The sequence below is a fragment of the Sminthopsis crassicaudata genome, chromosome 1, assembly GCF_048593235.1.
Source record: "Sminthopsis crassicaudata isolate SCR6 chromosome 1, ASM4859323v1, whole genome shotgun sequence".
NCBI classification, from domain to species: domain Eukaryota; kingdom Metazoa; phylum Chordata; class Mammalia; order Dasyuromorphia; family Dasyuridae; genus Sminthopsis; species Sminthopsis crassicaudata.
In genome coordinates, this window is record NC_133617.1 from 351,136,736 (window position 1) to 351,164,236 (window position 27,501).

General features: G+C 33.4%; 1 protein-coding gene across 1 annotated transcript in view; it reads right to left on the bottom strand.

The window, feature by feature from the left end:
- Positions 1-360: 360 nt before the first annotated feature.
- The window catches only part of AHRR (aryl hydrocarbon receptor repressor), a 263,772-nt gene continuing 236,631 nt past the window's right edge, over positions 361-27,501 (bottom strand). The window contains exons 9-11 of the mRNA XM_074279204.1: positions 10,727-10,788; positions 10,163-10,304; positions 361-5,947 (exon numbers count right to left, since the gene is read on the bottom strand). Of these exons, the coding sequence (XP_074135305.1) occupies positions 4,834-5,947; positions 10,163-10,304; positions 10,727-10,788 (1,318 nt within the window). The 3' untranslated portion in view covers positions 361-4,833. The remainder of the gene's footprint in view (positions 5,948-10,162; positions 10,305-10,726; positions 10,789-27,501) is intronic.

Consider the following 27,501-nt stretch of genomic DNA (forward strand, 5'->3'; position numbering starts at 1 on the left):
CATTTCCATTACATTAAGATTATTATTGATTCTATAAACAAGATTCTCCTTTCCTGGATTACCTATGAAGACAAGGTTCTATTGGCAATATCAGCTAAGTTGCATTCTAGAATTCCCAGTTTCTTTTTGTTAATTTCAGAATCATGAAACTGTAGAAATCCATCTGAGTCTCTGAATTCATTTTTTAAACATATTGATGACTATATTTATTTCAATAGAATCAGTTTTTTCTAATCTTATTTGATTTTATACATTTAAAAACATTATTTTGAAGTATCCATAGGTTTCACTTGACAAAGAGTTCCATGACACACACATAAATAAATAGGAAATTCTGCCCTATTCCAATCCAGTCTAGTTTTCACTGAAACTCCATGTGATCAATAAAATTCTAACCCCATTGGAAACCCATTCTATTTTTGAACAACTCCAATTTTCAATTTTCCCCTATATTCAACTATATTTTGCCTCTCTGCAATTTTAATCTACTATTCCTAGTTATGCCTTTTAGGTCCAAATAGAATCCTTTCCACATATAGTCCTTCAAAAAATCTGAAGACAACTATCATGTCATCACCAAGTCTTCTTTCCCTCACACTAAATATCCCCAGATGCTTCAACATATGGCACAGTCTCTAGGGCCTTTACTGTTCTGGTCCCACACTTATGAGTTCCCAGCTCATCAGTGTCTCTAGTGATAGCATTTCTGAATGTAGTACATATGCTGTTTAATACTTTGAGACTATTTTGGTCCTTCAATCATTCAGCAAACACTTTAAAAGAAAGTAAATTGATCTTTTAAAAATTATATATTTTCATTTTAGATAAACATATTAACAAAAGCTTTATTTTACATTGGCATTAAGAATTAAATGCAAATCAATCTCAGAAATACATTTGAAAGCTTTTAGAAAAATAAAAGCAGTGGAAAATACTACAAAAGTTACATAATAGTGCACCAGTTTAAAAAAAAAATGAACCATAGAGCCTTTATCATGAAACTTTTCCTTCTAGAAGAAACTGCTAAAATATAAAATATACATTATTGATCTCTCTTCACCCCATTTTCTCATTACTATTACATGGATTATAATTCTTTTTTCAGACATGTATTATAAAAATGATATAAAACAGGAAAAGAAAAACCTGAAATTGGTACCACAGAAAACATATTTTTGAAAGTGGAAATGACTAATTTTTCATCTTCTAGATTCCATTTTCAAAAGTAGGCTGTAGTACAAAGAACAAAGTGCTTACACTGTCAGTTCCCTTGAGAGTGGCTTTTCTCAAAATGAGCATCTTGTTTGGTCGTTCTGGCTAAGAGAGCTGATCATTACCTAGGCTTCAAAAACCCTAAATGCAAAAAACATGTGTTTCATTCAATAGCAGAAGTTGTTCTGGGGATAAGATTTCAGTTGTTTTGAAGTACCTTGTCATAGTCTGAAATTTTGAAATGAATTTTCTGAAAAGAGTTCCATTTTCCTCAAAGTACAGCTTGTTATTGTTCATGTCACTCATAAATATTCCATAACACTAATATGTAGTGTTCTTATGTAGTACTTTTTAGCTTTTCAAAGAGTGTCATATCTGTTAACTCATTTGTGCCAGCTTATAAAACTATCAAGGAAGAGCATTATAGCTTTACTTTGCAGGTAGAGGAGACTAAGTAGATGAATAAAAATACTGACGATCAGGAACAAGGAGAGAAAAATCCAGGCAGCAGGCAAATATAGGAAATTCAAGTACAAATGACATTTTTAAAAGAAACTGTAGTTATGATTTGCAACAATCTAACTAGATTATCCAAGAGTCAGGAACTAAGTTTTATATGCAAAAGAAGGCAAGTCAAAAGCCAGGATCATAGAATCTTAGAGCTGGAAGGAATCTTGGGAACCATTTCATCTAAAGCACATCAGGAAGGGTACCTCCCTCACAAATGATCATCCAGCCTTTATTTGAAGCTTCTCTGATGAAAGGAAAACTCCCTTTAGAGATTTCCTATTCCACTTTTGGACAGTTCAAATGGTAAGAAAAATTTTCAGGTCTAAAATGGAATCTCTGCCACTTGCACCCAATGCTCCTACTTTTTGTTCCTAGGCACCATTGTGACTATATTATAGTCTTGAGATTGGAAGTCTAAAGTTCCCTAAGAGAGACTAATATATGTTTTGTAATAAAAATAAAGACATAGAGATAAGATACAGAACTGGCTCTAGATATAATTTAAGAGCAGGAAAATATTCTTTTCATCCCTTTTCTATATCCTTTTCCTTTCCTCTCTAAGTTTTTACTTTAGCATATCTTCCTCCCTCTTCCCAGGGACCTAATACTCTATGGCTGCCTTGTTCTGTGAAGTAGTAGTAGCTACTATTCTTGTAAATTTTCCTGTAAAGGAAAGTAATATGGAACAATCTGTACATGTGTATACATATATATACACACATATGTGTAATTATATGTATATATATATATATATATATATATATCAACTTTAATAAAGGACTGAGTTACAAATACTATTAACTCAAGCTGTTCTAGCAGAAATTTATGGTAGAGAATTTCTTCTCAATGCACACAAATTATTCTGCCTGCTATATCTTATCATAAGGTTGGCATTTAGGGGACTTGAATCACCAAAACTATTAGGGTTGGTTATAGGAAGACTGGTTAACAGATCTTTGGTAAACAAGAAGAATAGAGACTACGATTTGACTTCAGTGAAGATGTGGGAAAAGTTCATTGTAAATATAAGTAACGGGGGAAAGAACCTCTTTGTCATTGCTGCCTCCATGGGTGAAATTTAATAGTTAGTGAAGGAAAAATTGCGGTGTAAAAAGGGAATTGTGATAGTGGAAAATGTATCAGATTTGGATTCATAGAACCTATGATAAGATATGGATAGGGCTATATGTTTATTAAGGTCTTTTCAAATTCAAAAGTCTGATTTCATGATTTGAGAATAGGAGGATTCTGGGGTGGATCTAAGTTTGGCCCAACAGAGGTTACCATACTAGTAAAAGCTCATGAAGTTAGCCTGTGGGATTGATTCATCAAAGGAGAGACAGAGGATAAATTTTTAAAATGAGGTTAGAAGACATATTCAGATATTTTCAACTCCAAAGTGGTAGTCAAGTTCTAAAATAATCTGAGGGAGTAAAAATATAGATAGAAGCTGATTTGGATCTAACTGATACTCTAGAGCAATAATTCCCCTGCCCTGATTTTGAAACTTGCCCTAGTTCCAGTTACCGCAAGGGGTGTTATGCAAATGTCAAAATAGAATTATTCATAAAAGTGCCACAGGCTCTACATTTTTATGAAGGGGGAAATGCTACAGGCTCAAAAATAGGATGTCACAATTATATAAAGGTAAGGAATTCAGACCCTAATAGAAGAGTGACCAAGAGAAATAAAAAAGATTCTTGAACATCTAGTTTCATGATCCTATGATCTATCTACCCTGAAGTACTGAGTGGCAAGCACTCTGAACCTTGAATTCTGAATCTTTTAGTATTGACAAATCAGCATACTAACCCATAGATTTCATTACCCATCTCTAATGGTTCTTCTTTGGATTAGGACTGGAATCCTAAAGTATTAGGCACTAGATAGATGCAACAATACTTGGGGTGCTGTCCAGACCTGTAGTCATTTCATCCAATTAAAAAATTCTTTGCATTGATGCAAATCCACAATTTATTTGAAACTTACACTCTTAGGGAGTTTCCTGGGAGAACACAAAGATTTAGTTTAGAGTTATATTGGCAGGGATAAGTTTTGAATTTTGGTCTTACTGCTTCTAAAACCAGTACTTTATCTATTTTGCTGTGCTGCCTGACCACATTTTTAGTATTCTGTAATAGATTCTACTGATATACAATAAAATTCCATATATCTATATAATTCCTCTCAAACTTTATTATGAATAAGAACAAGAGCACCTCATTTTTCCATAGACCTTTAAATCTATCCACTAAAAGTCCTTGATAGATTTCTTGAAGCAACATTTAGTCGTGGCTGTCTTACTTTAGTAACATTCCACATATGCTTTCAACAATCAGCCAGATGGTGGTGACTGTGTATTAAACAGCAAGGTAATGTTATGACTCATTAATATTTTTTACCTAATGTTGATCCTTCTACAAATCACAAATCACTTCCAAGAATAGAGCTCAGTTATTTTTAAATATAGTAAACTTTTCTTCAGTATCTTACTACCCAGTTAGTCCTATCTTATCTTTCCAATTCTTTTGTTTCTCTTTCTGCCCACCTTTTCTTGGTGCAAGTTTGGTATTACTGCTAGGGGATGGCTAGAAAAAAAAACAAAAGGAAGCAGAATTGGTGAATCCAAAGAAATGTTATTGGAAAAGATTGCTGTGGGAAGAGTTTGAATCTATTGCCTAAAAGAATTCAGTCCAATTATCAGAGATAAATGAGAATTGGCTTTTGTGTGTGTATGCAGAAGAGATCCAGCTCTCAATCTTTTTAGCACTAGTTCTAATACTTCAAAGAAAATACAGATATATTTGAATATATTTTGTACTTAAAACCACACAGATTTAAGCATTCTTAATACAGGGCATTCTGATATCAAACAGAGCTGAAATCATGCAACACTGCAAAGAAGACCATATTGAAAAAAAGGCTTCAAACATATTCTGACAATCTAAGTGTATCATATAAAGGAAATTCACTCTTTGGCAGGCCTCCAAACTCAGAACAAACAATTCAAGCCAACCCATGAGTTGGAGGGAATACATTTGAAAATGTCGGACACCACTTTGAAAAAAAAATAGGCACAGCTTTCAAAAAACATTAGAAATGGCTATGAGACTATTGTAAGAACGTGCATTCTGTAGCTTTATGAGGCATCAGGGTTGATAAGGCATTTTTAGGAAAAATCACTTGAACACCACTTTGGCCATGACTAGCCCATGGAGGAGAATCCAAAGGTTCCCGCTTGATCATCTGGACCATTCCAGGAGCTTTAAAATCACACTGTAGCTTATAAGGCTGATGCTCAGTATGTCCCTTCATATTTGTGGAATTGGGACTATACAAGTGGTTGTAATATTCTGTGTCTTGTAGGCCATGCATGCGGTCCAGATAGGCACAGTTTGGTGAGTAAAATGGTGTGATCTCTTTACCAGATCTACCAATGGCTCTATTGTTGGGATGAGTGCTCACAACACACTGTCCGTGATGAGGAGGATAACCATAATGCTTGGGATTTTCACAAGAAGACAAGTGCTCGGTGAAATCTGGTTCTGTTTTAAAGTGCACCCTGTTGGGGAAGCTAATAAGATGTCTCTTGACCATACTGCTCTCTCCTAGCCACACCTGGTTTTGTGACATGGAGTAGCCATCAATTCCATTATCAGAATCAGAATCATTTTCCATCTTGATGGGTATATCTAAAGGTAACATTTGATTGTAAAGAGTTTCTGGGGGTAGCAATGCACTTTGCAATTTAACATTTTCTGAAGAATAGCTTCCCACAGCAAGATGTTGAAAGCCTGGGCAAGTCTGACAATTCTCAATACCACCTTGATGGGGATGGCAACCGGATGGAGGGTTTAAATGACTCTGATCTCCATTATAGAAAGGTCTGATTATTCGGTTGGGATAGGCACTTAGAGGTGAATTCATAGTTTGAGAATTGGATGAACTTCTGAAGGTAGAAATATTGTTTGTATTACATGTGTTTTGGACACCTGGATAGGGCATGCAAGAATTTAGGGTCTCCTCTTGTAAAAAACATTTGTCAGTTTTATTTGGTTCAAACTTCAGTTTTATACCATCCTGATCATGTTTTTCTGCTGTCCAATTCAAATGCTTCATAGGTCCCAGTGTTTCAATGGAACAATTGTACATTAGTGCTTCTCTTCGTCCTTTCCCATTGGTTGTACTGCTTGACATTTTCAAATGTTCTTCCTCTTCCCTATTGCTAATCATAGAAAGAAATAAACTATTAGATGATAGGACAGGAATTCAGTTGACGCTTAAAAACTTTGTTTAAATGTAGATCACAAAAACCGAGAAACAAAGTTTCCTATAATTGCCCCCAATACCAATACATCAATCAATGAGAGTTTCTTTAGTACCCATTTCCAAAAATATAAGATATAGCACTTGCCCACAAAGAACTGATAATCCAGTTAGAGGTAAGACATTATGCACAAATGAAACAATTTATAAATAAGGTACCATTTTCTACAATTTTCTTTCATCTTGAACCTGTGATTTCACTAACACTTAGCAATGGGAAATTTCTCTGCAGTGTACCTTGGCACCTATTCTATATTTTATAGTCTTAGAGAGTTACCTGGGAAGAGTAACCCAATGGAGAAATGAAATGAGTTGTTTCTCACACAGCTATTAAGTGTTGGAGGCAATAACAGAGCTTGGTCTTCCTGGCTGCAACACTGCCTCTCATTAACATCACAACATTACATATGAATGTTGTTAAACAATGATATTTTTAATGATATACTTTCTTCATACTGTACTTCACTAACTTCCCATTTAAAAAGTCATTGTGATCCTTTCTTCTAAGGTTAACTCCCTTCTACTCTGTATATTTCATGTACATACCTATTTAGTTATTCAGCTTTTGCCTTTCTTTGTATCCCTTGTTCTTAACATAACTCCTTGTACATAATTAGCACTTAAAATACTTGTTGATTGATTCTAAATGAGTTACAAAATTGTTCCCTATATTTATAATGCCTTCTATGTAGCTGATGAAGTTCTTGTTGAATCACTGATTTTGAAGTCATTTAATAGCAAAGTTTCACCCTGACAAATATTGGAACTAGGTGTAATAACAATTCCATCATCATGAACAAATTGCACATTTCCACATCATCTAAATGAAAAATAAAACATTCCAATTGGTGTAAAAACATTCTATGTGCAGATTAAAGTAGGTAGTATACCCTTTGAGGTTATATTTGAATGATTCACCAAAAATATGAACTGACAATAAAAAAATAAGATTGGGTAAGGAAAAGATATGAGGAGATAATTATACTTTGCAAACAACACATAAAGGCAAGATGAAAATTTTAAGTAGATGATATATTAAATATTGAGTTCCACAAAAATTACAAAAATATCCACCTCAATAATATAAATGACTTTCTTTTGTGTGTCTATGTTTTTATATCCTTATGCATATTAGTTGATAATACAACAATCTAAGAATTAAAATTTCATGATATTTATAAATTAAAAAAAAAAACAATTTGATATACATACATGAAAATGCACAATTAGGAATTCTGAATATCCTGTTTTACAACTGATAAAACTGAATCTTTTATGATGAAAAGAATAGAACACTGGAAAAGTCTACCTTAGGCTTGACCACAATGAATGTCCCTTGACCTAAGTCTTTGTTACACTTGTTACTTTTGATTTTCTTATCTATTTTCTTTGAAAAAAAAAAAAAAGGAAGTCAATATGAAAAATTTTCAAAGAATCAAATCGACTAGAGAACATCTATTCTCTAACTAGAGACGTTTACAAGTCAATAAAAATTTGTTAAGCGCATACTATGTGCTACTGTGCTAAATGTTGGGGATTTTTAAAAGACAATACCTGCTCTCATATTCTAATGGGAAAGATATCAGGCAAACAACTATGTGTAAACACTGTGTATAAAGGATAATCAACAAAGGGAAGGTACTTGAATTAGGAGGATTATGGAAAGGCTTGCTGTAGAAGGTGAGATTTTATCTGGACCTTACTGGAAGCCAGGAGGAACAGAAGAGGAGGTAAAAATGTCTGGTGGGTCAGGAGATAGAATATCTTGTTTGAGGAATAACAAGAAGGCTAATGTCACAAAGTACAAGAGAAGGTTGGAGGATAAGCAGACAAAAAAAGGGGCAGGTGGAGCAGGTTATAAAGGATTTTGAACTCAAAACAAAGGATTTTATCACTGATTCTGGAGGTGAAAAAGAGTCACTGGAATTTCCTCAGTAAAAAGGGAAAGTGACACAATCAGACCTATGTTTTAGGACGATCACTCTGACAGATGAGTAAAAGATGAACTGGTGCTATGAGATTTGTAGCAAGTAAACCAATTAGTTCTTGAAACAATTTAAGCATTTATGTAAAGAGGGTCTGCACCAGAGAAAGGGACACAGGTGAGAGATGTTACAAAGGTAAAATTGCCAGGCTTTTGCAACATATTTGATATGAGAGATGAGAGTGTGAGCAGTCAAAGACACCTAGATTGCAAGCTTGGAGGAGCACCTTAAATAGTAACAGCAAAATTTAGAAGATGGGAAAGTATGAGAGAAAAGATGATGGGCTCATTTTAGGACATGTTGAGTTAACATAGCCACAGACCATCCAGTTTGAGATGTCTAGTAGGCAGCTGGAGATATGAGAGTGTAGGTGAAAAACCAATGATTAATGACAATAATGAAAGAAACACAGCACAGTTCAAAAATTATCTTTAAGTTTATATTTCTCTCCCAAAAGTTGCACTTTTGCACCAATTTACCATTGGTGCTGCAAAGAAACAGACTGTTGTGGGATTAATTGAAAGGGCATAAAAACATCAGTGCTCAGGGAACAAATAGGAATCACCAGCAGGTACTAGACAGGAGTTAATGTGGAGAATGGAACAGGGACTGAGTATATCTTGACAAAAGTGTCCTTAGGCCCATACTTTCTGTGGAATTCTATGATGGAGTGGGAATCAGGGATTTGAATGTTAGTTCATCTATCCTCATGGTACTTCCAGTCTGATAGGAGCAAATATTGCATAATAAGGATATTAGAAAGTTACCACACTAAGTGCTATGTAAGTTATGAGAGTAAAAAGTCCCATTGAAATATGGAGGTTGATAACTGGTACAGGGAAAACAAAAAGAATGAGACAAAGAGTGACCAACAGGTCAGAATTAGGTTACCAAACCAAAATTTAGGAAAGAGAATAGCAGGCTTAGTTGTTTTAAAATCAATTAATTAATAGTTTTAAATTAAATTAAATGAATTATTTTAAAAAGTAATTGTTTTTAAATAATGATCAGGAACACAGAAGATTCAAGATTAGAAACAATGGAAATCAGACTTGAGAGATGTAGGGAAAGCAAAACATTTGAGGGCCCATAGATTGGAAGAAGGTTAAGGGCAGAGAGGAAGTTGAGAGTTTGAGGGCCTAACTCTTCACTTTCTTGTATTCCCTCATGACTCAACTCAAATTTCACAGGCTTTTCCCTGAAATTGTGATTTTACTAATATGAGAAACTAGTTAAAACAGACAGCAAGCATCAGCTTCCAAACCTGAATCCGGGCTTTCCTGGATTGAGGATAGTTCTCTAAATTATTTTGTATCTGCCTTTCTCACATTTAGAAAGCACTTTAATACATGTTGAATTGAAGGGCCCTGGTTTTTAGCAACCTGCTTCTTCACAGATTCATAACAATTGGGGCAGCTAGGTGGCGCAGTGGATAGAGAACCAGCCTTGAATTCAGGAGGACCCGAGTTCAAATTTGACCTCAGACACTTAGCACTTCCAACTGTGTGACCCTGGGCAAGTCACTTAACCCCAGCCTTTAAAAAAAAAAGAAAAAGAAAAAAGAAAGAAAAGAAAAAAAAAAACCGCCTGTGCATAACCTTTGTTCATTTATCAATCACAGATTCATAACAATTATAAAGGAAATATGTACACATGAATAAATGAAAATGTGTTTGTCTTTCTATAAATGTATTTTAATTTCATTCTAGGAAGGATATAGGTGTATTTATTAACAGCAGTAATGAAAGCAAAACATTTTTGTTCAACAAAAACTCTGTTTGGGAAGACAAGTGAATTTGTGAATCCTCCCTACCCTCTTAGACTCAGTCAAACTTGGAGATTACCCATCCATTCATTCATCCATCAGTGAGTATTTGGCCCTGATTTATAGATAGAGATAGAGATAGAGATAGAGCTATACTCATCCATCAGTAAGTGTTTGGCACTGAAATATATATATATATATATATATATATATATATATATATATATATATATATATATATATATATATATATATATATATATTGCTGTGCAGTGCAGTGGAGACCCACTGAGGTAAATGTGGAAACACTTATCAATTCTAATCAATATTCTTAAAAACACCCAAACTTACTTGCCATACGTACCTTGCCACTGTCTGTGAGTTTAGGAGATAGTCAGAACAACTACTCCTGTAGAGGAGTTGAGCATTGGCTTGTACCCAGACCCAATGATCATCATTTGCTTGTACTTTGAACATAGAAACACCATTTTCCCCATTATTCTTTACTATAAAAGTTCAAAGGGAAGAAAATGTTATTGCACATACATTTTTCTTAACATCACTTTTCTCCCCTATTCTGGACAATCACAAATATGCTTAATTTCTACTACTATTTTACTTCTCAAGCTAAAAAGAAATGTCAAGGACACAATATATAGCAGTAATAATTATCCACTTCAAAGTTGGGAAGGAAATTTTCCTTCCCCATAGAAACTTAAATAGAACTATTGTCTTTTTTGTTCTCCCTGCTCCAGCACTACAAAAAAAATTAGTTCCCTGCAATTATTATCCAATGATAAAAGAATGCAGAAAATCACAGAACAGAAATGCACATGAGAGAGGATACTCTTTTTCTATGAAAAGGGTCAACAATTATAAACATATTTGCTGTTTTCTAGAATAAAATATGGAAATGTAAAAATTATACCTCCTTGGTAATGTGTTCTTCCTTGTGGTTCAGATTCACATAGACCTGCAGTAGCTTTTGCTCTGTGAAAAAAAGAAAACATTGAAGCATCTTGTTAATAAAATAAATGACAAATGCAGAAATTCACAACAGAGAATTTAGAAAAATGGACTAATACTTTTTTTTACTATGTTTTTTGAAAGTAGTTGAAAAAGCTATACAGTTGGCCTTGGGGAAAAAAGCAATTAATCATGATTTTGTGGTTTCATAAGTGAAATATTCTAACTAAATCAGCTAAGCTGGATCATAGCATCATCTCAAATTAAGAAGGATGTGGAGTAATAGTTGTAGAATATGGGGCAGCTAGGTGGCGCAGTGGATAGAGCACCAGCCTTGAATTCAGGAGGACCAGAGTTCAAATCTGGTCTCAGACACTTAACATTTCCTAGCTGTGTGACCCTGGGCAAGTCACTTAACCCCAGCGTCAAAAAAAAAAAAAAAAAAAAGTTGTAGAATATATAGTTCCTTGCACATAGTAGGTCCTTGTTTGTTAAAAAATAATGGGGAATTGGGGCTGAAAACGTGATTTTTATCTGTCCAGGGAACCCCAGATAAGGAAACCTCCCTTTTTCAATGTATATTGGCACCTTCTCTGCAACTTACACTCTTAGTCATGTAAAGCCTTGATAAAGTAAGTATCTTGTCACTTAATCAGTACATCTGACATCTGGTGGATGAACCCTGATTTTCCTGGCTAGATTAACACTTATCCCCTAAAATGACACTGTTATCCTATGCTATCCACCAGAGGGCAGTGAAGTTCAACTTTTAATTTCTTAAGTGGAAGTTTTTTGGAGAATTTCCTTTATTTTGTTTATGAAAGATGGAAAAAAACATAGAAAGAATAATGTGAATTTCTAATTACAAAAACTACAGATTAAGGAGGATAAAAGGCAAGATAAAATCACTAATAAAAATTTAAAGATATTTCATATAAAAATTAGGAATGGGAGGAAAATATAGATAAAAATATTTTTTAAAAAGTATTTATGATTTCCTGAGGATTTTTTTATTAGGGATTTTTTGTTGTTTCTCCTAGCCATATTTCTGCAAATCAAGTAGAAGAATTAACTTTGTTTTGTGAAGACAGCTGGGAAGAATAAAGGAAGAAAAAGAGAGAAAGCTTGGGTTTCATAAGCTTATGCAAAAAAAAAAAAGAGGAATAAAAAAAGAAAAATAGAAGTGAAAGGGAAAGGATGGACTTAATATCAAGAAATATAAAATATAAACATAAAGAGTCAACAGTTGAAAATTAATGTCTTACACTTATATATTATTTATATGAAATATATATGTGTATTTGTAATACAAAATTTGTAATTTTGTGATTCAATCAATTTAAGGAATTCTGTATGGAAATGCTCTCTACCAATGTACATCAACCTATATTAGGTATATATATATATGTACACTTTTTCATGCACAAACTTATGTGTATTTTTTGGCATGTTTTAACATCCATAATTTTATTTATTCATTATTGATAGTCTTCATGGGGTTTGGGCAGAAGAATGAAATGATATTAACTAGAAAAAGGACTAGGGAAAAATAAGAAAAGCTATTTTAAAAGATAAAAAATAAAAGGATTATTTTTTACGTTTTTGTTTTTTTAAATGAGGGAGAAAATGGAGGGGAAAAAAAGCATAAGGGATTTTCTTAGAATCACAAAAAAGCCAATGTCGGGTTCTTAGTATTTTAAGAATGGCCATGATCGAAGATTAGTCTCTATGATGGTATTATACACAGTGCTTTTTTTCTACGAGTTGGCAAGGGAGCAATTGTTCAACTTTCCTGTAATAATACTATGTTTTTCCCCACTTAATAGTAGTTTATTTATTTCAGTTACGTGTAATGACGATTTTCAACATTCACTTTTATAAGATTTTGAGTTCCAAATTTTTCTACCTCCCTTTTCCTTCCACCCCTCCCTAAGAAAGCAAGCAAACTGATATAGTTTACACATGTACAATTATGTTAAACAATTCCACATTACTCATGTTGTGAAAAAATAATCACACAAGAAAGAAAAAAACAAAACAAAATGTGAAAATAGGATGCTCTGATCTGTATTTAGATTCCATAGTTCTTTCTCTGGATATATATAGCATTTTCCATTATGAGACTTTTGGAATTATCTTGGGTCATTGTATTGCTGTGAAGTTGCTGTGAAGGATCACAGTTAATCATTACACAATGCTTTACTATGTACCAGTGTTCCCCTGGTCCTGCTCATTTCACTCAGCATCAGTTTATGTTAGTATTTCCAAGTTTTTCTGAAATCTGCCTGCTCATCATTTCTTATAGAATACAAGTATTCCATTACACTCATATATCACAACTAGTTCAGCTATTTCCCACTTAATAGACATCTCCTCAATTTCCAATTCTTTATTATTACAAAAAGAAAGGCTATAAATATTGTATATGTTGGTCCTCTTCCTTTTTTTTATCCTCTTTGGGATATAAACCTAATACAGATATTGCTAGATCAAAGAATTTGCACAGTTCATAGCCCTTAGGACCTTGTTGCAAATTGTTTTCCAGAATGGTTGGATTAGTACACAACTCACCAACAATGCATTAGTATTCCAGTTTTCCCACATTATCTCCAACACTTATCACTTTTTTTTTTTCTGTCATAGTAACCAATTTGATAGGTTTGGGGTGGTATCTCAGAATTGTTTGTATTTCTCTAATCAACAGTGATTTAAAGCATTTTTTTCATACAACTATGGATATCTTCATCTGAAAACTACCTGTTCATTTTCCTTTGAAAATTTATCAAGTATGGAATGACTTGTATTCTTATAAATTTGACTCATTTCTCAAGATATTTGAAAAATGAGGCCTTTATCAGAAATTATTTCCCAGCCTTCTGCTTTCCTTCTAATCTTGGTTGCATTGGTTTTGCTTGTACAAAACCTTTTTAATTTAATGAAATAAAAATTATCCATTTTGCATTTTGTAATGTTCTTTATCTCCTGTTTCATCATGAATTCTTCTCTTTACCACAGATCCGAAATGTAAACTATTCCTTGTTCTCCTAATTTGCTTATAGTATCACTTTCTTTTTTTTTTTTTTTTGTTGTTACTGTGTACAATTAACATTTATTTTTTATAACATTTTTTTTTAATTTTTAATTTTATTTTATAATTATAACATTTTTTGACAGTACATATGCATGGGTAATTTTTTACAACATTATCCCTTGCACTTACTTCTATTCAGATTTTTTCCCTTCCTCCCCCAACCCCCTCCCCCAGATGGCAAGCAGTCTTATATATGTTAAATATATTACAGTATAATTTAGATACAATATATGTGTGTAGAACCGAATTTTTTTGTTGCACAGGAAGAATTGGATCCAGAAGGTAAAAATAACAGTTTACATTCATTTCCCAGTGTTCCTTTTCTGGATGTAGCTGGTTCTGTCCATCATTAATCAATTGGAATTGGATTAGTTCTTCTCTATGTTGAAGAAATCCACTTCCATCAGCATACATCCTCGTACAGTATCATTGTTGAAGTGTATAACGATCTTCTGGTTCTGCTCGTTTCACTCAGCATCAGTTGATGTAAGTCTCTCCAAGCCTCTCTGTATTTCTCCTGTTGGTCATTTCTTATAGAACAATAATATTCCATAACATTCATATACCATAGTTTACCCAACCATTCTCCAATTGATGGACATCCATTCATCTTCCAGCTTCTAGCCACTATGAAAAGGGCTGCCACAAACATTTTGGCACATAGTATCACTTTCTATGTATAAGTCATGTACTCAATTCAACGTTACCTTACTATAAAGTATAAGATGTTGTCCAAGCCTAGTTTCTGCCATACTATTTTCCAGTTTTCCCCGCAATTTTTGTCAAATAGTGAGCTTTTTATCCCAGAAGCTGAAGTCTTTAAGTTTATCAAATAGCAGATTATTATAGTCATTGACTTCATCTTGTCATTTCATGACAGATAGTTATCATGAAGCATTTAACCTGTTTCATGGATCCAATATTGTATCTTTTAGCCAGTACCAAATAGTTTTAATGAATGCCACTTTATAATATAGTTTGAAATCTGGTACAGGTAGGCCATCTTCCTTTATATCCCCCCCCCTATTATTTTCCTTGATATTCATTTCCTTTTGTTCTCCCAGATGAATTTTGTTATTATTTTTTTCTGGCTCTATAAAATAATTTTGGTAGTTTGGTATATCAGATAGGAGCCTTCTTCACTTATTTTTCCAAATACTTTATATAGTATATTGCTTTTTAAAGATTTGGTAGAATTCACTTGTAAATACATCTGGCCCTGAACATCTTTTCTTAGAGTTCATTGGTGGTTTGTTTAATTTCTTTTTCTAAAATGGGATTTTATTTCCATTTTTGTTAGTCTGGGCAATTTATGTTTTTGCAAATACTCATCCATTTCAATTAGACTGTCAGGCTTATTTCTAGAGTTGGACAAAATAGCTTCTAATTATTGCCTTACTTTCTTCATTAGTGGTGAATTCACCCTTTTCATTTTTGATACTGGTAATTTAATTTTCTTTTTTAAAAAGAAAATTAACCAAAGGTTTATCCATCTTATTGGTTTTTTTTTCATAAAACAGCTCATAGTTTTATTTATTAGTTTAACAATTTTCTTTTAATTTTAACTCTCTTTTGATTTCAAAATTTCTAATTTGGTATTTATTAGAGGCTTTTAATATTTTTTGATGTTTTTTTTAATTGCACACCCATTGATCTGCTATTTCTCTATTTTATTCATGTAAGCATTTATAGACATGAAATTTCCCTTAAGAACTTTGGCTCATTCCATAAATTTTGATATATTGTCTCATTGTTGTAACTCTTTCTTGAAAATTTTGATTGTTACATAATTTGTTGTTTGACCTAATCATTCTTTAGGATTTTTTTTTAGAATATTTAGTTTCCAATTAATTTTTAATCTATCTTTTCATGGCCCTTTGTTACATGTAATTTTTATTGCATCATGAAAAAGTACATTTAATATTTCTATCATTCTGCATTTGTTTGTGAAGTTTTTATAGTCTAATACATAGTCAATTTTTTATAGGTACCATGTATCATTGAGAAAAATGTATATACCTTTCTATTCTCATTCAATTTTCTCCAGAGGTCTATTATATTTAATCTTTCTAATATTCTAGTCATCTCCTCAACTTCTTTTTTTGTTTATTTTGTAGTTAAATTTATCTAGTTCTGAGAGAGGAAGGTTGAGGTCCCCTACTAGAATCGTTTTGCTATTTTTTTTCCTGCAATCCACTTAACTTCTTCTCTAAGAATTTGGATGCTATATCACTTGATACATACACACACACACACACACACACACACACACACACACACACACACACATATATGTTATTACTTCACTGTCTATGGTATCTTTTAACAATATGTTTTTTTTCCTTGTATCTTTTAATAAGATCTATTTTTGCTTTTGCTTCTCTGAGATCAGGATTGCTATGTCTGCTTTATTTTCTTTATTTTAGCAAAAGCATAATATATTCTGCTACTTTTCACTTTTTACTTTTCACTTTTACTTTATGAGTATTTCTGTGTTTCAAATGTTTCTTGTAAACAACATACAGTAGGATTCTAGTTTTTAGTCTGCTTTGCTGTCCACTTTCATTTTATAGAATTCATCCCATTCACATTCACAATTATGTTTACTGTGTATTTTCCACCATCCTATTTTCCCCCATTTATACTTTTCTCTTTCCTTTTATCCTGTCCCTCTTCACAGTTATTTTGATTTTCACCACCCCCTCCCTCAATCTTCCATCTTCTTTAACAATCCTACCTTCTTTTCTTTCCCATTTCCCCTCCTATTTCCCTAGATGGTAAGACAAATTTCTATACTCAACTGAATGTGTTATGTCATTTTCTCTTTGAACTAAATCAAGCAATGATCACCCCCTCCAATTTTTTCCCTCTACTCTAGTAAGTCTTTTGATCCTCTTCATATGATGTAATTTAGCCTGTTCTTCCTTCCTCTTTCCTCTTTCTCTATACAATCCTTTATTTCATCCTTAAATGTTTTATATCATCACATCAAAGTTAATTTAGACCTACACCCTCCGTCTATGTATACTCCTAACTGTCCTAATGGAAATATAGTTCTCAAGAGTTACAAGTATCATCTTCCTGTGCAAGGATGTAAACAGTTTAATCTTACTGAATAACATGATGGTTGTTTTCTTTTTCCTGGTTACCTTTTAATGTTTCTCTAAGTTTGAATTTAAAGACTGAATTTTTTTGTTTAGTTCTAATCTTTTTGTCAGGAAAGTTCCCAATAGCACTGAATTTCCCATCTTTTCTCCTGAAAGATTATGCTCAAAATTTGCTGAGGAGTTGATTCTTGCTTGTAATCCAATCTACTTTGCTTTCTGGAATATCATATTCCAAGCCCTTCTGATCCTTTCATGTAGCAGCAGCTGCTAAGAGTAGTGTAATCTTGATAGTGGTTCCTTGATATTTGAATTTTTTCTTTCTGGCCGCTTGCAGTATTCTCTTTGATGTGATAATTCTGGAATTTGGCTACAACATTTCTTGTAGTTTTCATTTTGGAATCTCTTTCAGGAGGTGATCAGTGAATTCTTTCAATAACTATTTTATCTTGTGGTTCTAGGATAGTAGAGTAGTTTTCTTTGAAAATTTTTTTTTGAAAGATGCAGTCCAGGTTCTTTCTTTCTTTTTTTTCCCTGTAGCAATTGGGTTTAAGTGACTTGCCCAGGGTCACATAGCCAGGAAGTGTTAAGTATTTGAATGCACTTTTGAACTCAGGTCCTCCTGACTTCAGGGCTAATCCTCTATTCACTACACCAACTAGCTGCCCCCAGGTTCTTTTTTAAATCACAGCTTTTAGGTAGTCCAATAATTCCTAATTGATATGTCTTGGATCTATTTTCTAACTTGTTTAGTATTTTTCCACAATGAGGTGTGTGTGTGTGTGTGTGTGTGTGTGTGTGTGTGTGTGTGTGTGTGTATGTATAAAAATGGAAATTTTTTCATTTTTTAAAATTTTGCTACACTAATTCTTGATGCATCATAGTGTCACTAATTTCTACTTGTCCAATTCTATTTTTCTTTTTTTTTAAACAATTTATTTAAAATTTAAATTCAAAATAGAAAAGGTAAGGTCATATCATACTTGATTGTTCTATTTCTCTGAAGGTGGATAACATCATCCTTCCTAAGCCCAAGTCTTTCCAAATTTTTCTAAATCCACCAACTCATCATTTCCTATAAAAACGGCAATATTCCAACCTTACACTCTCTAGTTATTTTAAATAGTCTAAAACAATATTGACTAATGTTGCTAACATACAGTGTAGTTTTCCTATTTTTTTTATTAAATCTATTTTAGCTTTAACTTTATCTGAGATCAATGATTGCTACCTCTTCTCTTTTTCTAATAAATTATACTTCTGATCATTATTATTATGTTTGTGAATATCTCTTGTTTCTCATCCCTGCTGACTCCTCTACTCCTACCTATTACTTTGCTTTGCTACTAATTAATCTTCCTCCAGGTCAAAGATCTCTTCTTATTCTCCCCAACCCCCATTTTTTCCCTTCCTCTTTATCTCATTCCCATTGATCTACACATCTTATCCCATTCTCATTAATCTACACACCCTTCTAAAACTCTCATCCTATTCCCTCTCCTTCCTATTTCTTTGCTTATTTATTAGACTTTTATATCTATACCTGTATATCTATTTATTTATTTATTGTTCCCTGTGAGTAGGATTTCAGAACATTCAGTCCTCCTCTCTAACTAATTTTGTATAAGTCCTGGCTCTTGCACCTCATTCATATACTATAATTACTCTTTTTACCTTTTCCTATATAGTTTTGATTTTTAGAATCTTGTCATACTCATCTCTATCTTAATCTTTCTTTTAAACTACTCAATTCCTAATCACAATATTAGGCATATAGTTTACATTTTCACATATAAAACAAAAATAATTTGTCTTTATTGAGTTCCTTAAAATTAGACTAAAATTAAAATTAGACTCAAAGTCTAATTTATCTTATATTTTTCTTGAATCTTCTATGTCAAATTTTCTATTAAGTTCAGGTCTTTTTGCAGCAAAAATCCTTAAAGTATGGCAATTCATTGAGTATCCTTTTTTCCATTCAGGATCAAGTTTAATTCTGCTGGGTATATTTTTGGCTGCAACCTTAGTTCTTTCAATTTTAATATATAGTACTCCAAGACCTGTAGACTCTTACTGTAGCTGCTGATAGTGTTTGTGTAATTCTACTTATGGCTCTAACATATTTGAATTGTATTTTTTATTGCTGATGCTATTGTTATTGCTTGTAAAATTTTCTCTTTGATCTGTGGGTTTCAAAATTTAGTAATGATATTTCTATTGGTTTCCTTATAGGATCTCTTTCAGATGGTGATCAGTATATTTTTTTCTATTTCTACTTTTCCCTCTTGTTTTAATACTTCAGGAAAATTTTCTTTATTTCTTGTATTATTGTATCAAGATTCTTCCTTTCATCATAGCTTCCAGATAGTGCAATTATTCTTGTTCTTTCTTCTTGTTTTCCAAATCTGTTGGGCCAAGGCTTACCTTCAACCCAACTAGCCCCAAGGCTCACTACTTGCTGTTTCAGTGTAACTAGCCTGGAAGTATTTACATTACAAGGGCCAAAACTCAATCCTGGTGATTTTCTGATTATTCCAGGAGAAGCTCTATTCTACCCCAACTCTCATTTGCTTTTAGCACTCTATATTCACTCTATGGAACAATTTTCTCTTGTTTGGGAAATCTGGTGAGCTTGACATTTTCTGATCTATTCTGCCATCTTCAAGAATTCTCTCTCCTTCAAGGAATTAGAGTAGGAAAAGAGGAAATCAAATTATCACTCTTTGGAGATGACATGATGATATACTTAGAGAACCCCAAAGACTCTGCTAAAAAGCTATTAGAAATAATTCAGAATTTTAGCAAAGTTGCAGGATACAAAATAAATCCACATAAATCCTCAGCATTTTTATATATCACCAACAAAATGCAACAGCAAGAGATACAAAGAGAAATTCCATTCCAAACAAATGTTGAGAGTATAAAGTATTTGGGAATCCATCTACCAAAGAATAGTCAGGAATTATATGAGAAAAATTACAAAACACTTGCCACAAAAATAAAGTCAGATTTAAATAATTGGAAAGACATTCAGTGCTCTTGGATAGGCCGAGCAAATATAATAAAGATGACAATACTCCCCAAACTAATCTATTTATTTAGTGCTATACCAATCAGACTCCCAAGAAACTATTTTAATGACCTAGAAAAAATAACAACAAAATTCATATGGAAGAATAAAAGGTCGAGAATTGCAAGGGAACTAATGAAAAAAAAGTCAGATGAAGGTGGTCTAGGTGTACCTGATCTAAAGCTATATTATATAGCAGCAGTCACCAAAACCATTTGGTATTGGCTAAGAAATAGACCAGTTGATCAGTGGAACAGATTAGATACAAAGGACAAAAAAGGGTATATCTATAGCAATCTAGTCTTTGACAAACCCAAAGATACCAACATTAGGGACAAAAATTCATTATTTGGAAAAAACTGTTGGGAAAACTGGAAATTAGTATGGCAGAAATTAGATATGGATCCACACTTAACACCAAGATAAGATCAAAATGGGTCAATGATTTAGGCATAAAGAATGAGATCATAAATAGATTAGAGGAACAGAGAATAGTCTACCTCTCAGACCTGTGGAGGAGGAAGGAATTTGTGACCAAAGGAGAACTAGAGATCATTATTGATCACAAAATAGAACATTTTGATTACATCAAACTAAAAAGTTTCTGTACAAACAATACTAATGCAAATAAGATTAGAAGGGAAGTAACAAATTGGGAAAATATTTTTACAGTTAAAGGTTCTGATAAAGGTCTCATTTCCAAAATATATAGAGAACTGACTCTAATTTATAAGAAATCTAACCATTCTCCAATTGTTAAATGGTCAAAGGATATGAACAGACAATTCTCAGATGATGATATTGAAATTATATCCACTCATATGAAAGAGTGTTCCAAATCACTACTGATCAGAGAAATGCAAATTAAGACAACTGAGATACCACTACACACCTGTCAGATTGGCTAAGATGACAGGAACAAATAATGATGAATGTTGGAGGGGATGTGGGAAAACTGGGACACTAATACATTGTTGGTGGAGTTGTGAAAGAACCCAACCATTCTGGAGAGCAATTTGGAACTATGCCCAAAAAGTTATCAAACTGTGCATACCCTTTGATCCAGCATTGCTGCTATTGGGCTTATATCCCAAAGAAATACTGAGGAGGGGAAAGGGACATGTATGTGCCAAAATGTTTGTGGCAGCTCTTTTCATAGTGGCCAGAAACTGGAAGATGAATGCATGTCCATCAATTGGAGAATGGTTGGGTAAATTATGGTATATGAATGTTATGGAATATTATTGCTCTGTAAGAAATGACCAGCAGGAGGAATACAGAGAGGCTTGGAGAGACTTACATCAACTGATGCTGTGTGAAATGAATAGAACTAGAAGATCGCTGTACACTTCAATGTTGTATGAAGATGTATTCTGATGGAAGTGGATATCTTCAACATAAAGAAGATCCAACTCACTTCCAGTTGATCAATGATGGACAGAGACAATTACACCCAGAGAAGGAACACTGGGAAGTGAATGTAAATTGTCAGAACTACTGTCTATCTACCCAGGTTACTTATTCCTTCGGAATTTAATATTTAATGTGCAACAAGAAAATGGTATTTACACACATGTATTGTATCTAGGTTATATTGTAACACATGTAAAATATATGGGATTGCCTGTCATCAGGGGGAGGGGGTGGAGGGAGGGAGGGGATAATTTGGAAAAATGAATACAAGTGATAATGCTATAAAAAATTACTCATGAATATATGTCAAAAAATTTTATAAATAAATAAAATTTACACAAACAAAAAAAAAAGAATTCTCTCTCCCCATTCTAATTTTTAAGAAATTATTTTCTTCAATTAATTTTTATACTTCCTTTTTCATTTGGTTAATTATATTTTTTAAGGAATTGCTTCCCTTTGTACACAGCAACTGCAATTTTATACAATGATCAATTCTGATGGATGTGGCTCTTTCCAACAATGAGATGACTGAGGTCAGTTCCAATGATCTTGTGATGAAGAGAATCATCTACACCCAGAAAGAGGACTGTGGGAACTGAATATGGATCACAACATAACATTCTCATTCTTTTCGTTATTGTTTGCTTGCTTTTTGTTTTCTTACTCATTTTCTTTCCTTTTTTGATCTGATTTTTCTTATGCAGCAAGATAATTGTATAATTAGATTTAATATGTATAATAAATATTGGATTACTTGCTATCTAGGAGAGGGAGTGGAGGGAAGGAGGGGGAAATTTAGAACACAAGGCTATGCAAGGCTCAGTGTTGAAAAATTATCTGCACATATGTTTTGAAAATAAAAAGCTTTAATTAAAAAAAAGAATTGCTTTCTTAAGTCAGGTTTTATTCTTCCTTTTCCAAACTGATGACTGTTTTTTTTTCATGATTCTTAAAAAACTCTTATTTTTTCCTATTTTTTCTTCTACCGCTCATTTAATTTTTAAGTCATTTTTGAGCTCTTCCAAGAAGCCTTTTTGATCCTGAGACCAATTTATCTTCCCCTTTAAAGTTTTATGTGTAGTTATTTAAACACTGTTCTCTTCTGAATTTGTATTTTGTTCTTCCCTATCTCTATAACAGCTTATAATGGTCAAGGTTCTTCTCTTTTTTTCCTCATTTATTAGCCTATTTTATGACTTTTAAAGTTGAGCTCTGCTCCTGGGGCAAGGAGCACTGTCCCAAGCTTCTTGTGTTGGAGGCCAGGGGCCTGATCATTGGTTTTCTACACTAGAACCTTAGGTCCTGGCCACTTGCGAACTATATTGAATTGGGTAGGCTTAGTTATTTCTGTTATGACAGGGATTCCCAAGCTGGCAATTTACCTTCTGCACTGGGGCTGGAGGTCTCAGTGCTATTAGTCTGCTGAGTCAGGATCGAAGGGCCTTGGTTGCTGCTCTGTGCTATACTTAAGAACCTCCCACTGGCTTCCTTAGACACCACTTGCCCTGAGCTGTGTTTACCTTGCTTGAAAATTACTTTCCTCCCCTTTTTATAGGTTTTATCATTCCAGAATTTATTTAGAGGCCTGATTTAATATTGTTTCTGAGAGAAACTGAGAATAGCTCAGGCAACTTTCTAGCTTTTCTCCACATTCTTAGCTGTACCTTCTAAATTGCTTTACATTATAGCAAAACTGACCAACGAAGGTATGGGCTTTATTCTAAAACACCTTTGCTTTCCTGAGTTCATTCCCCAAGAATCCCAGAACTGGAATTTAAACACATTCAAAACAGAGGCAGAGAAGGAAAACCTGATGGCATTATAGGAAAAAATCTCAGTACTTTGGAAGATATTAATATATTCTAAGAGCCATTCTTCCAAGTGTACTATGGAATGATCATGGTCTTGACAATGCTCTACATTTTGTACATATATCAATAGCAATATCAAGGAAGATGTCCAGAAAGAACTAGAGATTGAGGGGATGCACTTCAATTGGGAAATGGCTAAAAAAGTTCTGGTATCTTATTGAGATAAAATACTATTGTGCTATAAGAAATGATGAGCAATATGATTTCAGAACAATCTGGGAAGATTTAGATAAACTGATACAAAGTGAAGAAGCAAAAGCAGGTGAACATTGTGCACAGTTACAGCAACAAAATGGTGATCAATTGTGAGAGATTTGGTAATTCTAATAGGTTGGTTGTACTTCATACTTGAAGAGGACCAAAATGATATCACTATGTTAGAGTTGAATTACAGTGTGACTCTAATCAATACAATGATACAAGACAATTCCAAAGGACTCATGATAAAAAAATGCTCTCCACCTCCAGAGAGAAAACCAATGAGTTCTTAGTAGAGATTGAAGCGTACTTTTTTCATTTTCTTGCTTTATTTATTTTTTTTTCAACATGGCTAATATGAAAATGTGTTTCTCATGACTTTATATGTATAATTGATATCATATTACTTGCCTTTACAATGGCTGGGAGAGGGACTAGAGAACAGAGAATTTGGAACGTGAATTTTAAAAAATAAACTTAAAAATAAATAAAATTTTTAAAAAGAGGAGAGAGAAATTCACCTGGACATATAAATCTAAAAGATAACATCAGCAAGTTTCCAAGCTGCATGTCTCAAAAGTCAAGGTACAATAAATGCATTTAAATTGGGTGAGCTGCCTGAAGGCAAAACCCAAGTAATCAAGTTTTTTTTCTTTAGTTATTGGTTTCAGATTCTCCCAAGTTTCCAAATTAGTGGTTTTGGAAAATACTTTATGGAGAAAGGAGAGCTAATAATACAAACAGAAACTTACTGTGATGAGAACTGAGAAACTGGAAGCTACAAAGGAAAAAACTCAGAAGAACATGCCAAAGAAACTAGAGATCCAGCACAGAGATTTTGAGTCATTGTTGAATCCCATTAGTGAAGGGGATAGTAGGGTTAGCATTTATGGTGGAATTACTGATATTACTTTATCTTTACATACCATACTATGATTTAGAAGGTTGTTTTTTTGTTTTTTTGTTTTTATGTTTTTTTTTTTAGTTTTTCCTCACAACCACCATCTGCATCAGTGTGATACATATACTGTGAGAACAGGTATGTCTCAGAACTCTAGGTAACTCAGATTATAAAGTGCAGAGAATTTTGCCTTCTTTGGTAGAGGGAGTTTCCTCACCTAGATGTTTCCCATGCCAAAGACATCACAGGTACAGACCCTATCCCACAGAATGTCAGAACTGGAAAGAATCTCGGAGTTCTATAGTCCAACCCTCTCCATTTATTTATGGGAAAACTAAAACAGAGACAGGCAAAATAATCTTCCCAACATCACATAGCTAATTAATGGCAATGCTGAGGCTAGAACGCAATTTCCTTATTCTTAAGCCCAATCTTCTTTCTACTTTGCTATTCCTGTTACTCATAGAAAAGCAAATATTACTAAAGAAAATACCTCGCCAATAACATGGTGTTATAAATATAAACTACCTGTACCTATACACTTCCCAAAGTGAATGTATAAAGGCTGAAAAAATGGCTCAAGATGCCTAACTGGAAGAAATGTTCCACTGATAATACCTGTGGAATAGAGAAATGTATTCAGAACAGAGGTTCCTGATTTTTAAGTTGGGTGGTAGGAGTATAAAAGCCTTTCACAGTCTGCAATCCAGTAGGGCAGCCTTATGCCAAATTTCCTAGAGATCCTTCAGAGCCAGCACTTTGATTGCCTTGCATTATACTGCAATACAACCCACATGAGGAATGACTTCAGATTCTGGTCATTTTTTTTTTGACCATTCATTGATCCAAATCACTTGCATGCCATGACATCATCTCTCTGATGTACTAAATGATGTATATTTGAGCACTAACGATAAATAACAATAACCTTCAAAACAAAACTGATTGCAGATGAGAGAAAATACAAAATACAAAGGAGGATGGGGGGGAACTTATAATTGTGCCTTAAGAAGCACCTTTCTCAGCCAAATTATTCCAACTTTTTTTTTTTGCAGATGATAAGATGAATTAGAGAATTTAAAAATTAATTGAAATGAGAACTTCAGCAAAACTGCAGGATATAAAATGAAATCACACAAATCATTAGTATTATATATATATCAGGAACCAAATTCAGCAAGAAGAAAAAGAAAAAAGAAATTCCACTTAAAATAATCATAGGATGTGAAAAATACTTGGGAATAGTTACCAAGATACAACCTTTAACTCTGAATAAAAGAGACCAGCTCAATAGTTGGGTCAATTTCCCTCATCATACTCAGTGAGACTGTTACTATGAATTTTATTCCATTATGCAGATAAAAAAATTAAAACTCAAGATAGTTTGAGTTATCTGCTCACAGTCACAATGGCTCATAAGCTATGGAGTTGGTACCAGATTCTGGGTTTTTAGATACTAAGATATGTGCACTTTCTATTGTATTCCATTGTAAGGGAAACATATTGTGCATATGTACATATATAATGTACATATATTTACACAGCTAGTTTAGATATACATACAAATATGTACATCTTTATATATGAATACATACTACACATTGTATATATATATATATATTTATATACATGAAGTAGAATAACCAGTCTGTCTTTGTATGGTTAGACTAGCAAGATCTAATGATAAAATTAGGTAAAATGAATTTACCAATCCCTTTGAGCTCCTCAGGTCCCATGGTCTAAACTGAACCTGGATTTTTTTCAAACCTCCTACCTTTATATTATAAATCTGGAGGTTGCAGACTATTGTAACTTTTCCTATTCAAAGAACCAAGGTTCACAGATGAACATTTTTTTGTTATTGTTCTTCTGGACTTGTGTGATTTCATCTAGTACAGGGAATTCCTGGTGAGAAAACTCTCTTTACCAAAACAGTTCAGCCAAACAGTGCCTGCTCAAGGCTGTAAGAATTTAATTGTTTCATCTACAAACTCATGCAATTAGTAGAGGCCAAAAACATGAGTTGAATCCATTTATTCTTGACTTCTTGTTAGACTTGCCTAGCTATTACTTTGTGCTACTTCTATTTGATACTGCTGTAAGGAAATCCACATGAAGGAAATAAAATTAGGGATTGAAAGATTAAAAATCTTTTTCATAAACTGTAGCTGCAAAAGATAAGAAGAAAGTTTTTATCCCAATATGCTTTAGAATTCCGGATTCATAACTAGAATAAAAAAATATGAGTGAAACCTCAAATATGTCTGGGCTCATCCCGTCTCACTGTTTATTTCTCTACATAGCTGGAAAATACTACTTATATGAATAAATACTATACTTTAAACATCAGTCAGGAAATATTTATCTATATAACACCAAATTAACCCACAGCCATTTAACTTTTGGATTTGAATAAGTTTGCTTTTTAAAGAAAAAAAAAAAATCAAGGCCATTTCCTTCTTCGTCACGACCCATCATTGAGAGACTTGCCACTGTCTTTTCCCCAATACACCCCTCATGATGAAATGGCCATACTCTTTACCAAATCCTTTGCTTATTGCTTATTTTTGCTTATTCAAGCAATCCTATTCCATCTCTTTTCCTCCAACAGATTTCTCCCTCAATCATCCTCACTTTTTCACTTATCTTCAATCTTTCTCCCTCTATTGGCCCATTCCTTACTGCCTACAAACATGTCTAGTTTTCCTTTTATCCTGAAAAAAATAATCCCCTTTGTAGATAATATTCTTGAAAAGGTCATCCACAATTGGGACCTCCACTTTTGCTTTTCATTCTCTCTTTTCTTAGCCCTTTTACAATCCGGCTTCCAACATCATCATTCCACCAAAAAACCTTCTCTCTAACTCACCATATCCACACTATTGCCAAGATTTGTCATCTCTGCCACATCTAAATACCTCTCTCCTCTGACACTGCTCTGGTGCATTATCTCATACCTGGATTACTGCAATCACTTCCTGGTGGGTCTGCCTGAATCAAACCACTCTTTTTATTACAAAAACACTATTACATAAACATACTTCTATCAGCATTCTCTCTGGCTGCTCTCCATGCCTAGAATGTTC